Source organism: Lineus longissimus, chromosome 6 (assembly GCF_910592395.1).
Source record: "Lineus longissimus chromosome 6, tnLinLong1.2, whole genome shotgun sequence".
NCBI classification, from domain to species: domain Eukaryota; kingdom Metazoa; phylum Nemertea; class Pilidiophora; order Heteronemertea; family Lineidae; genus Lineus; species Lineus longissimus.
In genome coordinates, this window is record NC_088313.1 from 6,469,515 (window position 1) to 6,484,890 (window position 15,376).

Here is a 15,376-nt window from a genome sequence, read left to right on the forward strand (position 1 = left end):
CTTTCACACAAAGACATGAGCTGAGTAATTATGGCCTAAACCTGCATGCATCAAGTCCGGGATATGTTGCATGGAATTTGAAGCGATCCGTCAAATATTAATCATGATGCAGATGTGTTTAATGTCAGATGTCATTTCACAACCTTTCTGGTCAAAGTGTATCAAAAGGGCAAAACACGTTCCCATTGTATCAGATTGACTATCAACACGATAAATAATTATTAGACCAAGACAGTGGACGCAATAGTGCATGGATGATGATTGGCCGATGATAAAATGTCTCAACCCTTTTCGGTGCGGGAGACTTCTTGAAAGTTGCCCTCGTTTTCCTCATCCCTGAGATGGGCCTGGTCGAATAATCGATTTCTCTTCGATGCTGAATAAATTTGGGGCATGGTATCATTCGATAACTACACCAAGACGCCACCGGGTTGATCCATGGCTCCAGGTTTGGGTCAAATCGGAGCCAACATCGGAATAGTAAGAAAAGTAAATAATTTAGTCAGATTTTGAATTTTTTCTTTTTTTGTGCAATTTGTTGCTGAAAAAATGTAGAATAGGAGGTGACTGGGAAGCTGCCAGCTTGGTAATACTACCCTTAATAATACCAATGGTCCTTTTAGGCTGGGGTTCACAAACATGCATTTTGCGCTTACAATAAAAAATATCTTTAACATATTGATGACAAAATGTTACCTACCTATTTTGATGTATGATTTAGTTCCAACTTTTGTCTTTCGACTCAGCAGAGATAATTTGACCTATAAGAATAAAGTAAATAATACCCAACAAGAGGTCATAATTTGAGTTATGAACAATAATCATGCAGACTTTAGGATGTAACAAATCCGTGTAACATTTGGACTCTTACATCGAGCAGCCATTGGGCGTGCAGGTGCCACAGAACGATCCGTTTCTTTTCCCAAAAATACATTCTATTTAATTTTATTAAACTCATTGATTTATACCTTGATTGATTGACAATTTTCTGAATATTACCTATCCCCCCCCCCTAAGCATTTACAAAAAGCTATCTTTAGCAAACTCTTAAATTCATTAGCAAAAAACTAATTTGCTAGTTGCTATTGCACCAACTGTGAAATTAGTAAAAAACTAACCATTAATTAGTTATTCCAACTATAAAAGCTACCATTAAAATGGTTAAGAATTACTATTTTGATAGTTAAAACAACTAAAATCACAGTCGGTGCAACAGCAACTAGAGTAGTAAAAGATAACTATTAAATAGTTATTTTTACTATTTAATTTTAAGAACGCATCTGGAATACACATGTGGCTATATTGTAACAAAAATCGTCGTTCCTTGTATTGCATTGCACCTTAGCTCAGTTTGTAGCGGAATCATGGCTTTCAGTGAATGCCCGAGAGAGCTATGCATGGAATCAAAGTTGCCGTGATCGTGCCAAACGTACTGAGTCGACTTAAAAGTCTTTCAATAAAGAGTCTAAAAAACAGAAACGTCAAAACCGGCGCTATCGTCGACACACTATTTCAGTATTTGCAGAAGTCCACTACTGGCCTCATACGCAGACAACACGAGTAACAAACGCGCCTGAACCTGCTTATAGCGTCTATATGCAGTATTCCATCACTAACATCCATCATGATATTTTAGCATGGACGCCATGACAGAGGAAGCGACGAGCGCTCTGTGCAGGTTCGGTGACCCTGATAACCTTGTCTACATTCATCGTATGTTAGCCTTTTTCGCCGGTGTTCCAACGTTTCTGCTAGGTAAGTATCGATATTCGTTTTCAAGACATGTTATCAAACATCGTCATTCGGGTTGGCCAATAATAACAACAACAAACTACATGTATTCTTGACAAGTCACAATGATACGGTCTATGAGAAAGTCCCATGGTTTCCTTCGGACACGACAAGGTTAGTGTCCGTTGATATTGGTGGCCCTGGTCAGGCGGATCACTGGTTTCAGATCAAGGTCACCAGTCGAGGATAATACCAAGTCGCACTCATTTGTTCAGTTTGTAAATAAGGTTGTTATCTAGCCATGCATATCAGGGGGCCTATTTGGGGACGACCTTGATGGAAGCGGACTCTGAACACGAAGAATTCGAACTGAAATACATATACATAAATAAATAAAATACATATCTTTGTAAACATTGATTCGGCCTATGTTTTACTTTCAGCTCGGTTTATCATACGTTAGATTAGCAAGGGTCATATCAATATCATATCTGTCTTTTCTTCATTAGTGTAGATGAGATTCCTGTGAGATTATCTTTCAACATGATATATTCAACATATTCAAGATCTTGTATTTTATCATTTAGTTTCATGTATATGCGCATTTACATCCCTTACAAGATTCTTGCAATTTTCTTATTTGAGAGCTTTACTTTGAATATCATTTCGATTTTCGACCTGGTCATGTTAGATTTCGAAGTCGATAATCCTGACACCAGTTTATAGTTTTGAATCTTGTATTGAACCACAATGTGATCAGTGAATATTATCATGTACAATAAAACGACTCAGATCTTAACTATAAGGATCTTATAACAATCTTATTTAACAAATGTTGATCATTGAACAGCAAGAATATCAGTGTGGATGGTGTTATTGCCATGCATGATCTACCATTTAGGTGTTCCAGGAAACATCCTCATCATACTGATTGCTCGGAAAAAAGACAACCGCCATTTGTCACCTTCCATTTACATGATAGCCATGGCTGTCGTGGACACCTTCGTCGACATCATCGCACTGACCTTCAGCCCATTCCTTTACGGTGAAGTAGTAAAAGAGATGAGAGGACTGCAATTCATGTACGTACATGAAGGTTGTGTCAACGGTTCCGGTCCAATGTCTTGTCAGTCAGCGCACTATAAATTTGCGTTCAGAACTCAGGCCAGGTTCACCTATTTTTTCTCTCGAAATAACCATTTACATGTATTACGCTCTTTGAATGATCTTTTTGATATATCGCTACGGCGTTGTCATCAGATTCAAAGTACGCGCAGGTGTATAGGGATTTTTTGGGCAATATATTGCAGTCATATGGACCAAGTTATCTCGACAGTAAACCTCGTCCATTATAGACTGCGATATCCGAATGTCGAGGTAACACTAATTACTTTGTTTTGCCTTCATCTTCTCAGCAAAATAAAAAATGAACAAAGTGTAAAAAAGATACTAATGTACCCAAGGGCTACAATCAGGTTCACTTATTAGTTCAATATTCTTCGCTTTATTACCAACGTACGATGTAGAGTCAAAGGAGGCAGCATAGACCCGGTCGTGACGTTGCTTAGAATTTTACACAATAAGTAATATTTTTTTTATTACAGTCTAATGTACGTTTCGATGGTGATCTGCGCCTCGCTATCCGGATTCTTTTTGGCCGCCATGTCTATTGACCGCGCCGTGGCCGTCCGCTTCCCGATGGCGGCGCCAAGACTGTGCACAACCAGCAAAGCGAAGAAAGTCGTTCTCATCGGATCGTTCATCATGACTGCGGCAAATAGCAACCTGTTTTATACTTACGAGTATGTCAAAGATCCAATAACCGGTAAGATAATGATAATAATCGTGAGACTTATATAGCACTAAATCCAACTGGTGTCAATTGCTCAAAGCGCTTAACATATGAATATACCCTATTTAGTTGCCTTCCGAACGCATATCTTGTTCATGTCATAGATTTTACCAAGACTGAAAAAAGACCAGTCTCATTTACTCTTTGTTTTAGACAGGATTTTATTATTCGATGACGCTAGAATGGTTCATGTTATAACCACGGGTGTTCCTCAGCGAAATGCAGCAGTAAGCGCGATGCTGCAAACTCCTGGTGATCCATTGGAACTTAATCAACTAGTAGGCGATGAAAAAGTATAAACCTAAATCCGCGCTAAGGAGTCCAAAGTGTCTATCATTGATAGGAAATCCCATCCAGTCTAACTAAAGTGAATCATTACTCACACCAAAGCGTCCATTTCAATATTTAGGAGTTTTTCTGTTGGATCGATACAGGTCCTCCCGGACCCCGGCCAATTGTCAAGGCTTTTGTTAGAACGATATTAATATATTTGCAGGCCATGAGAACGTTATCCTAAACGTCCCAGGCGACCCGGTTGGAAGCGAGGTTGCCTCAGCGTTCCAGATGGTGACCGGGTCTATCGTGCCCTTCGCCATCATCATCACGTGCAACATCATCATTATCCTTAGAGTCAAGGAAGCTACAAGGACACGGGCTGCCATGACGAAATCAAGCTCCGAGTCTGACCAGAAGGGGGCGACACTGACCAGAATGTTGATATTGGTCAGCTGTGCTTATCTGCTGACGTCAATACCATACAGGTTGTTTTTCACGGTTCTTCTAATCCCACAGGTCAAGGCCATGTTTGATTTGACCGACTCGTGCGTTTTTCTGTTTTACAATCTTATTGTGGTCAGTTTATTTATGCTGTGGACTCTTAATTTTTGTTTGAATTTCTACATGTACTGTCTCGGCGGCGGAGAGAAATACAGAAGAGATCTTAGAGAGTTGTTTACAAGTGAGCATATCTGCCGTAGAAGGTCGTAAACAAATTCGGTTATTCCGGACATAGATTTATGAAGCTTATTTCATGAATGTATCCAATATACCAACGACATTTCCTTTACGCTTTTGCTCAATCTTTAGAGTGCTTAAACAGTTGCACCATGTGACAATATAGTGTTCGTCGCGTTTGAGGAATTTTCTATGAGGAGATTAGAAGTGAAGAAACAATAGTCTTCAAATGCAGTGCATCTCAGTTCATGCAACTAGATCTACGACAACTGTTAAGAACGAGTCATCATTGATATAAAAGCAAACCTTGTGGACCCCATTTAACCGGTTGAAAGGCGTCTGTGCAATAGGCCTAGGTGAAACAGACGCACCAAAACCGGCAAAATAGCGTCTACACAGTAACTAGTCCCAGCCTAAACGAATCATTGCTCTCGCTGTGTCCAATTTTGATAATTTGTAATTCTTCCGTAGGGAATAGGCAGAACCGGCGCAGTGTGTCACGGGCATGTCATTAGCCAGATCAGATTATTATGGTCAGAAAAGGATTCTAAATCTCAGGAAAATTTCCAGCTCTTTCGTGCAATTTGTCCCCGCGTCCTGCGCCCTCATCCTCGGCACTCATCATCTAATATGCAACATTTCTAAACATCTTGGAGCAGTCTATATAAGTCATTTAAAACTGTTACACCGGAATCCGCGTAATAGGTGATTGTGCCGCGGAAGATACCGCACTCATTAATGATGTCACGAAAATAGAATCGGCCTTTTCTGCGGAGATGCCGACGTCCGAGAAAACACTGGTCGCAGCCATATCAGAAATCCAATACAAATATAAATGAAATGGCCAGGGCCATTGTGCTCACCTCATGTGGAGGAAAGATGGATAAAGAGCATGGTCTTGTGTCATGTAGTGTTAGGTTTGATGTAGGTCCAAGCAATTACAATTTCCCCAAAATGGCCAATTGACAGTACATTCGACCTCTGTGACCTTGAAAAGTAGGTCAAATCAAAGAAGACCCGGGTGACACATTGAATGGTTGTTAGAATTAGATGTACCTATGATATAAAATTGGTGCCAATCGGGCAAGTCATTACTAGGAATAATGGCATTTTGAAGAATTTAGGATTTGGCCCCCTCCCTGGAGGCCAAACGGCAAATCAGATCGCACCAAACTTCGGGACCTGAGATCACCTGACCAAGGGGTACATGTGTACTTAATTTGTGATCAATAGTCATTGCAGTTAAGAAACGTGCCATAGTTACGGCCTGACGGCGAATTTACGCCATTTGACCTCTGTGACCTTGACAAGAAGGTCAAATTAAAAACCTGTGTGACATATACTGTATGGTGGTTAGATGTACCCATGATATCAAATTGGTGGCAATCGGGCAAGAAGTTAAGGAATAATCACATTTTTAAGGTTTTTGGATTTTGCCCCCTGGTGGTCAAGTGGTGAATCATATTGGACCAAACTTTGGTCCCTGAGATCACCTGACTAAGGGGTAAATGTGTACCAAATTTGGTATCAATAGTCATTGCAGTTTAGAAACGTGCCATCGTTACATCCTAACGGCTAATTTACACCATTTGACCTCTGTGACCTTGAAAAGGAGGTCAAATCAAAAACCCGGAGGATATATGATGCACCTTTGCTAGAAGTACCTACCATATTTTTTTCAAAATTTCCCGACTACTATTAAGGGAGATATTGCATATTTTCACTTTTAACGTTTGGCCCCCTGGTGGCCAAACCATGAAACGAATCGGACCGACACTTAGTCTCCCAGGTGTCATTACATAAGGGTACATGTGTACCAAGTTTCAACTCAATAGCTCTAACAGTTACGAAACGTGCCCTGCTAACGGACGACGGACGACGACGACGACGACGACGACGACGACGGACGACGGACGCCACGGTATGGGATAAGCTCACCTCTGCTAAGAGGTGAGCTAAAGACTAGCAAAATACCCACCCGATGGGTGGGTCTGTGGAGGGTGGCAAGTCCGGGTTGTTGTTTATGTGTTCGATGTGCTTTGTAGTACTTCGTTGGACGCTTGGGATGGGTAATCCATACTTCTCCAGGGTTGTGCTGCCTGGCATTGAGAGTAGTTGTTTCTCTATCTCCTGAAGGCACTGATTGTGGCTGTCTTCTTGGTCCCCAGTTTTATGGATGAAGTCTTCAGCTAGTTGGTCGCGGAATTGCTGCCATAGTGATAGAGGGTTTCCAGGTTCACAGTTTACCAGGATGACAGTGAATAACTGTCGAAGTTGTGACGGGCTTTGGCTTTCACATGCTTCTTGTAATGCTCGCTGGAGATGCAAGTCATCCTCTATTAGTCCATGGGCTAGGCAGGCGTTGCGATATGAAGCATATGTTGTGCCATTGACTGTGAGAAGGGTGGCGTATGATGTAGGTCCACATGCATGGTGTAGAAGTATGCGGAGGTAGAAGCATTCCATTTGCTTAGGATTTATACTGTATACACGGCCGATGCATTTGCTTTTGAAAACACCAGGGTATTGTGGATGCACTGCACCTCGCTTACGACGGTTCCACTGCTTCATTTGGCTGTTCCAAGTGTAGTATTGTGGAGTCTCAACATAAAGAAGTGTAGCTGCAAACGAATCAGTTTTGCAAAGGACGAAGAACTAAGTTAGTGTGGTTTTGGGTGGTGCACTTAGTGCATGTTGTAAGGCATTGTTGGCTTCGAAGTACGCACGTTGTCCATTTTCGAGGTGTATGGCGAGTTGCATGACTGGCGGGAAGTGTTCATGCATTGGGTAGCCTAAGATGCGGTGGGCTGCCTCCATACTGATGACATATCTGGCATCTTGGTACTTTTTTATTTCATCCCTGTCGTTGTTCTGTATACTGAAAATGGCCTGGTCTGAGCCCTTATTCACATACTTCAGAACATACTTGATGCTCTTGATAGAGGAGCAAATTTCTACATTGGTGTGGCAGTTCATTTGCCTCAGCAGCCAGGGGTTGAATGGTACAATCCAGCGATTGTCAATTTCGATTTCGTACGCTTGACTTTGTTGCTGTCGTCGAATTGTCAGAGTGTTGCCACCATCTTCAGGCATTCGTCGACGATATTTTGGGTAGCCATCTTGACCCTGTTCTGTTGCTTGCCTGAAGCTCTTTGGGAAGTCTTTTGTACATTTGCCTTCCTTCATGCATGGGCTTTTTGGGTTCAACGGCCCATACGGGCCATGCACCATGTTTGCTTTTTACAATTTCGTGCAGCTGTTTGTCTTGAATGGAATCAGGAATTTCAGCAGATATGACAGAATCAATGACGTCAGGCGTGATTTTACTGGCAGGGGTTAGCCAGATAAGGAGATGTGCGTGAGGCAGCCCGCGTTTCTGAAATTCTACAGAATACAGCCATGCTTGTACATCTGCAAAGGCACCTTGTTTCAACAACTTCATCAGCACCTTCAACTTCTGGTTGAAGACTCTGACGACGACATCTGGTCGGTCTGTTGCGGCTTCATGAGGGAAGAGGTTGCTCAATATTTCAGGCCATTTTGGATTGGTTGTTGTGGTGAGGAATAAGCTTGGTCGGCCGAAAAGGCGGACGTAACTGATCGCATCCTGTTGTCTCTCGTGCTTGTAACGTGGACCAGCTGTATATGGTAGTATGATACGCTGACCAACGTTGCGTGGATCAGCATCATTGCTCAAGATGGAGTCACGTAGATTGTGATAGGAATCAGCTCGAAGTGATCGTTGTTCTCGGCGGAGGTATAGTAAGCGTTCAGTTTCAATTTTGCAATACACATCTACCAGGAATTGTTGGAAGAGGTGTCTACAATGAATGATGTAGTTATTTGGCCGGCACTGGAGATGGTATGCATAGTATTGCATTTGAGTCACTTTCTTGTCTGTTTCAGATTTTAAATAGATGCTGTAGCCGTCTGTGCCGTAAGGGAATAGAATTGGGGATTGTAGCGCATCATACGCTCTGTGTAGTTCTGAGATATGCTGCAAATGTCCTGAACGTTGGTGCAGTATGATGTCTCTTGTGGCTGTAGGTTCATTAGGCATTAGGATACCGACATCGTCCCCGGATGGTGCATTGTATCGACGTGGATGTTCCTTCTGAGGTGTTTTGTCTTCATGAATTACAACTCGTAGGTCTTGTGACTCCTGGAGAGAGAGGTATTCAACTGCACTTTTCAACTGTCGGATGTATTTATTCTGTGCATGTAGGAGTGAATTGAGCGCATTGATGAGGTGAGTTCTTAAGTTTCCATTGCCAGTAATGCTCTGACGGTGTTTGAGTTCGTGTGATCGGTTTTGGACGAAGTATATTTGGAGGAACTGTGGCTGTGCAGTGGCATCTGGGTACAAATCACCGATGCGATGGCATACTTGACCTTGGATAGTATAGCTTGGATTCCAACCTGGAAGGAGAAATCTGTTGCATCCGAAGGACGTCATTTGAAAGGCAGAGTTGTATGAACGGATGTTTTGTAGGAAATGCGTTGAATCTGCATTTGCATTGGATATGAGCGAGTTCAAGTATGGGGGAGGAGTTGGATGTTCGGCAATTTTAGCTTGCCATTATTGCAACAGAATCCTGGTGTCTCTCCTTTGAATTTTACGGCTTTGCAATGTCTGCACTGAATGTTCATGGGACCTATAACTGTGGCATGAACGAAGCTGTCCTCATTGTACGAATATGCTGGTGGAGCAGATGTTGGGGCTGGTTCCAGTGTACGACGACTTGCATTTTCTGATGTATTTCGAGTTGTTTGTGATCGTTTGGCAGCGGGGCTCTTTCGATCCAGGGATGACTTTCGTTTCCCGTGTGCTGGCATTGTTGAGTTTTTATATTAAGAGATCTGAAGGGGAGTTGAAAAAGAAAGGAGTGAGGACGGCATGTTGCAAACATCAATATCTTGTATTTATTATTCCAAAATAAAAAACATCAATATCTTGTATTCATTATTCCAAAATAAATGAATCAGTGGTAATTAGTCTTTTGGTGTCGCCTTTCCACTCGCAGCCTCATCTTCGTTTTTGATTGGGGTGGAGATCATTGAGAAGTCTGTACTGTTGAGGGTGTCGTCGAAGCTCTGGCTCAAAGTGTCATCATCAACCTCATCCCACAGATCCTGAGAAGCAGTGGGTGTGGAAGATGGTGATGGTATTGTTGGCCTCATGGCAGCGGCATCAGGAACAGCATATGAGGGAGATTGAGTCAGCTGAGGCGTGGCCAGTGTTGTCGCCTTGAGTGAGGTGGTGGCGGTGGCGGCGGCGGCGGCGGCGGCGGCGGCTTTTGGCGGCTGGGGTTTGGTAGTGTGGCAGACCTTCTTCGCTGTTTGTGTTGATTTTGGATTGGCCTTCCGCTTGTTGTCAGCTATGAGGTTGTCTTTTAATAGGTTGGCATTGATTAATGCTGCGTTTAGTGACAGGTTAAACTGTGCTCCAAGAGAGTGAAAGTCAAGCTGGTTTGATGGTGTGCCAGTCCAGGACTTTACCTGTATATCCATGAGTTTGTTGTTGACTGTTTTTTGTAGACTGCTGAGATGCTTGATGAGGGCAACTATTCGGCGGTGGGGTGGCATCTGATTGGAGGACATCTGGAAGAAAGTGGGTGAAAATGATAAAGGAATGGACTTGAATGATGGGTGAATGTCCAAGGCACATGGTGGGGGTGAGCCACAGCTGATGACCCTGATTTTATCGGGTTTGTTTTATTCTACTTTGGTGAGCACAGGCTGTGGCGCCCTGGTTGCGTGAGTTAGTATTGAGGCAGGTCCTGATTTTATCTTTTGCAAGAACCATTGAAATGTAACTTACTTTGACTGCTGTGACAATTGGGTGACTATGAGCAGCACTATGCTATTCTATTCTGATCGCTGTAGGGGGCCTAGGTACAATGGCATGAATGGCAGGCCTGAAAAAGGGAAACAATGGCAAATGAGGAATTTGTGGAATTTAAAAAAAAAGAATGGAACAGCCTCCCTAAGATGGAGCACTAAGAACCATCCATCGATGCATCCAGCACAAAAGCACATCTAAACTTCCACAGGTCACAGTTAAGATGTACCCATCATGATTACACCACATTTACCCCATCCCAGGCACAGAAATTAGGATGTAGGCTACATGTAGTAGGGCCTATCCAGCTCTGCCTCTGGCTGGCTGGCTTAACTTAACTTGCCAATCCACAGAAGCAGCCCTATTAATGACCACCGGCACCGCTATACTGATAACAACTACACAGTACACATTTATAAGCCTAGCCCTAACAAACATGCATATCATCCATGATGTTACGGCCATGGACATCACATGATTGATGGTAGGCCCCAGCATTTTCATTTTCATTTTGGCCCACACAAAACAATCTATCCAGCCCTTTTTCCTAACTTGCAAAAGCAGCATAAAGCAGCACAATGCCTGCCACACGCCTGCACAGCACAATAGCACTTCAGTGTGCTAATTCATGTCATTTTCCTACCTATTGTTCGAGTTTTACAAAGCAACCATGTGCTTGCAGAGGAACAAAAAGTCTTGCACACTGGATTAATATGAAGGCAACAACAGTGCACTTCTAAAGGTACTTACCTGTGTGCGAGACTATTAGTTCCAACCTCCTACAGCCAGGTGTCAGGATTATCTAGTGGGCTTCCTTATGTCTAAAAATAGAATCCAGTGGGCTTCCCTATGTCTAAAAATAGAATGTGCAGCTCAACAAAGGAGTTCCTTGTCAAAAGCACATTTTACATGTAAATTTCTTCAATTTCACATGCCTAAAACCTCACTGGCAGTTCTATCCACTCACAGATAGTTACCAAATTGCTGTCGCTGTTTTCACTCTCTAGTTCAAAATTCCACAGTGCTGCCATCTGGCCTCTGCATGCAAATTGGTGTCATCCCATGCTGCGCTGTTGGGAGAATTCGGTGATCAGAACTTAAAACCCTTATTGTGACCCCTTAAAGTCAAGATTCTGCACATTTTTTTCGCTTAAAACCTAGTGCAACCCACAGGCTCTATGTTGGTATGGACTGTCACCGCCTACGCACGCTCAATCTCTAGAAGGAGTTCATCACAGAATCGGACTTCCTCTCTTATTGTATAAATATCAATTTTATATGAATTTCGCCACGAGACACGGCACACCCTTGGCACATTGACCATGATCTCAGATGCGGTGCGTGCCAAGTAGAAGAAAGCCTCCGCTTTCTATGGCATGATATATGTTGCAATATTCAATAAAAATATTTTTCATGCAATATTGATTTTTGGTCATTCATCGTTTCATTTTTGATGCAATGTTACACTATTTTATGCAATGTTAAAATTTCCATTCAATGTGTGTTCATATTTGATGCAATGTTACGTTTCTTTATGCAATGTTTACTCGATAATTGTTCATTCAATATTTCATATTTGATGCAGCAATTCACTTTTTTCATGCAATAATGTTCAAATTTTCATTCGATAGAGTTGCCCTGATAATTGATCATTCAATGTTTCGTATTCGATTCAATGTTGCACTTTTTTATGCAATAACGATTTCTAAATTTCATAAAATGATCATGTAATATTTGGCAATTATTCATTCAATGTTGGCGGAAACTTTTTAATTCAATATTTTGCGAAAATATTTATGCGAAAACTGCATTGTGGGTAATATTAGAAACGCTGACGCTGATTGGCTAATCTCGTGACGGGAAATAAGACAGACGTACCAAAAGCTCCATTGTTGTGTACATGCTGTCAATGGCTGTATGAATGAGACCAAACCATACAATTGTGATTGTTGTGACAGGAAGAGATGTTTGTAAGGGTCAGCCGAAATGTTGATGGCACCGATGCGGTGTGGCTGCCCTCGTTGAAGAGCAATGACGTTTTTGTGATGCCAAATTTTCACATATTATTGAAAGAAAAAGGTTGCGCCAACATTGAATGAATAATTGCCAAATATTACATGAAAATTTAATCGTAATTGCATGGAGAAAATTGAAAACATTGCATCAAATATGAAACTTTGAATGCATATTATCGAATGAAAATTTTAACATTGCATGAAAAAAGTGTATCATTGCATCAAAAATAAAACGATGAATGAACAATTATCCGGGCAATTATCAAATGAATATTTGAACATTGAATGAAAAAAGTGAAACATTGCATCAAATATGAAACATTGAATGAACAATTATCGAGTAAACATTGCAAAAGAAATGTAACATTGCATCAAATATAAACACACATTGAATGGAAATTTTAACATTGCATAAAAAAGTGTAACATTGCATCAAAAATGAAACGATGAATGAACAAAAATCAATATTGCATGAAAAATATTTTTATTGAATATTGCAACATATATCATGCCATAGCTTTCCGGGGCTTCGTCTGATTTGGATTGGCGCATTATTAAAAAGTCAGCCATGAATGCATACTGCATTGGTTGTATCAAAGTGAATAGGATTTATTAAATGTGGAATTTGGAGATATTTCAATTCATCTACCGCCGGTGCTATATTTCATGTTGTGCTTATAGGTGAAAATGTCTCACATCTCACATTGGCAATTCTTCGATCGGCTACATGTACTTTAATTTAAATGCACACCTGGTGCTATATTGGTAATGATAATCTATAATATATTATTCCTAATAGTACTCTGCACCTTCTTTGACATATCCAAGGCATTTGACAAAGTGTCACATAAAGCTCTTTTATATAAGATAAGGAAACTGGGGATAGCTGGAGATTTCTTGAACTTGATTTCAAATTATCTCAATAGTCGAGAGCAGCGTGTGGTCTTGGGAGGTGCAGCCTCAACTTGGAAAGCAGTAACAGCGGGTGTTCCCCAAGGTTCGATCCTTGGACCTCTCTTGTTTTTGGTATTTATAAATGATATTATGGACGACATTCTTGGCAACTTACGCCTGTTTGCGGATGATACATTTCAATTTTTAGTATCGGAGGATTTACCTAATTTATATCATCCCTTGCAAGGGGATATAGATCAGCTTTCACTATGGGCCGACCGTTAGCAAGTTACTTTTAATGCAAATAAAACTGAATGTATGATCATGAGTAGAAGGAATGTAGATTCGCAGGTTCCTTTGTCTCTGAATGGTGAGAATTTAAATTTTGTAACAAGTCACAAGCATCTAGGTTTGATTTTTAATGATTCGTGTACTTATCATGATCATGTTGAACAAATTATAACAAAGGCATTGACCCGTACTGGAATACTGAGGAATTTGAAATATAAAGTACAGAGAAAAAAATTAGAAAAAATGTATAACTCTTATATTAGACCAATTTTAGAATACGCCGACGTCGTATGGGATGGTCTTCCTGATTACCCAGCTACTAATTTGGAAAAGGTGTAGGTCAGTGCCTTACGTATCATCACTGGAGCTACCGTGAGTTGCTCCAGTGAAGATCTTTATTTAGAATCGGGTTACACCATGCTTATTCATCGTCGAAAGATTCATAGATTAGTTATGTTTTACAAAATCATTCATGGCGAAACACCAACCTATTTGAGACAGTTATTACCTCCCAGGGTGGGTGATAATCGTGTATACAATCTTCGTAATCAAGATGACTTTATACCATTTCTGTGCCGGACTGAGTATTATTATCGATCATTTTTTCCCGCTACAATCAGGGATTGGAATAGTCTACCAAGCGAAGTTAGAAATGCGCCCTCAATTGGAATATTCAAAAAAATGTTGTGTCATATGTTTTGTCAACCTAAACCCCCAGCCTGGTACTTCTTTGGTACAACGAGAGAGAGGAATATATATCACTAGATTAAGGACTGGTTGCAGCGGGTTGAATTATCATTTATTTATAAATCATATCATTGCTGACCCGTCTTGTAATTATTGTTTCGACAAGCCAGTTGAGAATCCATATCATTACTTTTTTCACTGCACTCGGTATACTGCGCAGAGACATCAGTTGGTACTTGAACTCGAGGATAGATTTCCTCCACCTAGAATTTTACCGTATACTGTACAGGATTTTCTTTTTGGTAACGAGGCTTACTCCCATGATACAAATATATCTGTATTTTCAGTAGTTCAAACTTACATTGAAAGAACACGCAGATTTACTCGCTGATATCTTTGCACATTATATCTTGTGATATCTGACCTCGGTCAATTACAGTTGTCCATCTTGTGTTTTATGTAATTTGTAAAGAGTGTAATGAGGGGGCATAAGCGTTAAGCATATTGCTTTTTTTATGCCTCCTCTTAATCATAAGATTGATTGATAAATTTACATATATATAAAAAAAATATATATATATATATCATTCCTCGACCCGCATTTTGCGTAATTTGCTCTTTCTCCTCATTAACCGATGGGTAGAATTTTTTTTTGGAGGTCTGAAGTAGATTGACCATGCGAAAAATTTAAGCTATGTCTCCAATCCTTATTATGAGCGCAAAATGTGTTTTTTTGCCAAAGGTAATAGACGGTGCTACCATCTAACCCCGGTGTAATGTTTTTGAGTGTTTCTGTTTTTGAGTGTTTCCCCTCATTGTTTGGGAACGCTCAAAAATAGATTGACAAGTTTTTCTGTGTATCCCCCCCATTGAAAAGTCGTGGTCTCTCTAGCTGCCTATTGTTTGGAAACACTGACACATGGGGAACAACCACAGATGTTACACCGGTATTGGGGTCTAGATGCAAGATTGCCCCAACATACATGAATCCTGGTTTTCTAATAGTAAAGACACTGGCCTCATACACACACCAGAGTATCGGGTTCGAAACACGCAACGGTCAATTTTTTTATTCTCATTTATTTCCGTAATTTTTATCATTTCTATATA

General features: G+C 40.9%; 1 protein-coding gene across 1 annotated transcript; it reads left to right on the top strand.

The window, feature by feature from the left end:
* Positions 1 to 1,637: 1,637 nt before the first annotated feature.
* Positions 1,638 to 4,678, top strand: LOC135489524 (cysteinyl leukotriene receptor 1-like). Its single transcript, XM_064774910.1, has 5 exons — positions 1,638 to 1,755; positions 2,582 to 2,813; positions 3,336 to 3,556; positions 4,080 to 4,306; positions 4,670 to 4,678. Exons 1-5 carry the CDS (start codon positions 1,638 to 1,640, stop codon positions 4,676 to 4,678), a joined length of 807 nt encoding a protein of 268 aa, XP_064630980.1.
* The last annotated feature ends 10,698 nt before the right edge of the window (positions 4,679 to 15,376 follow it).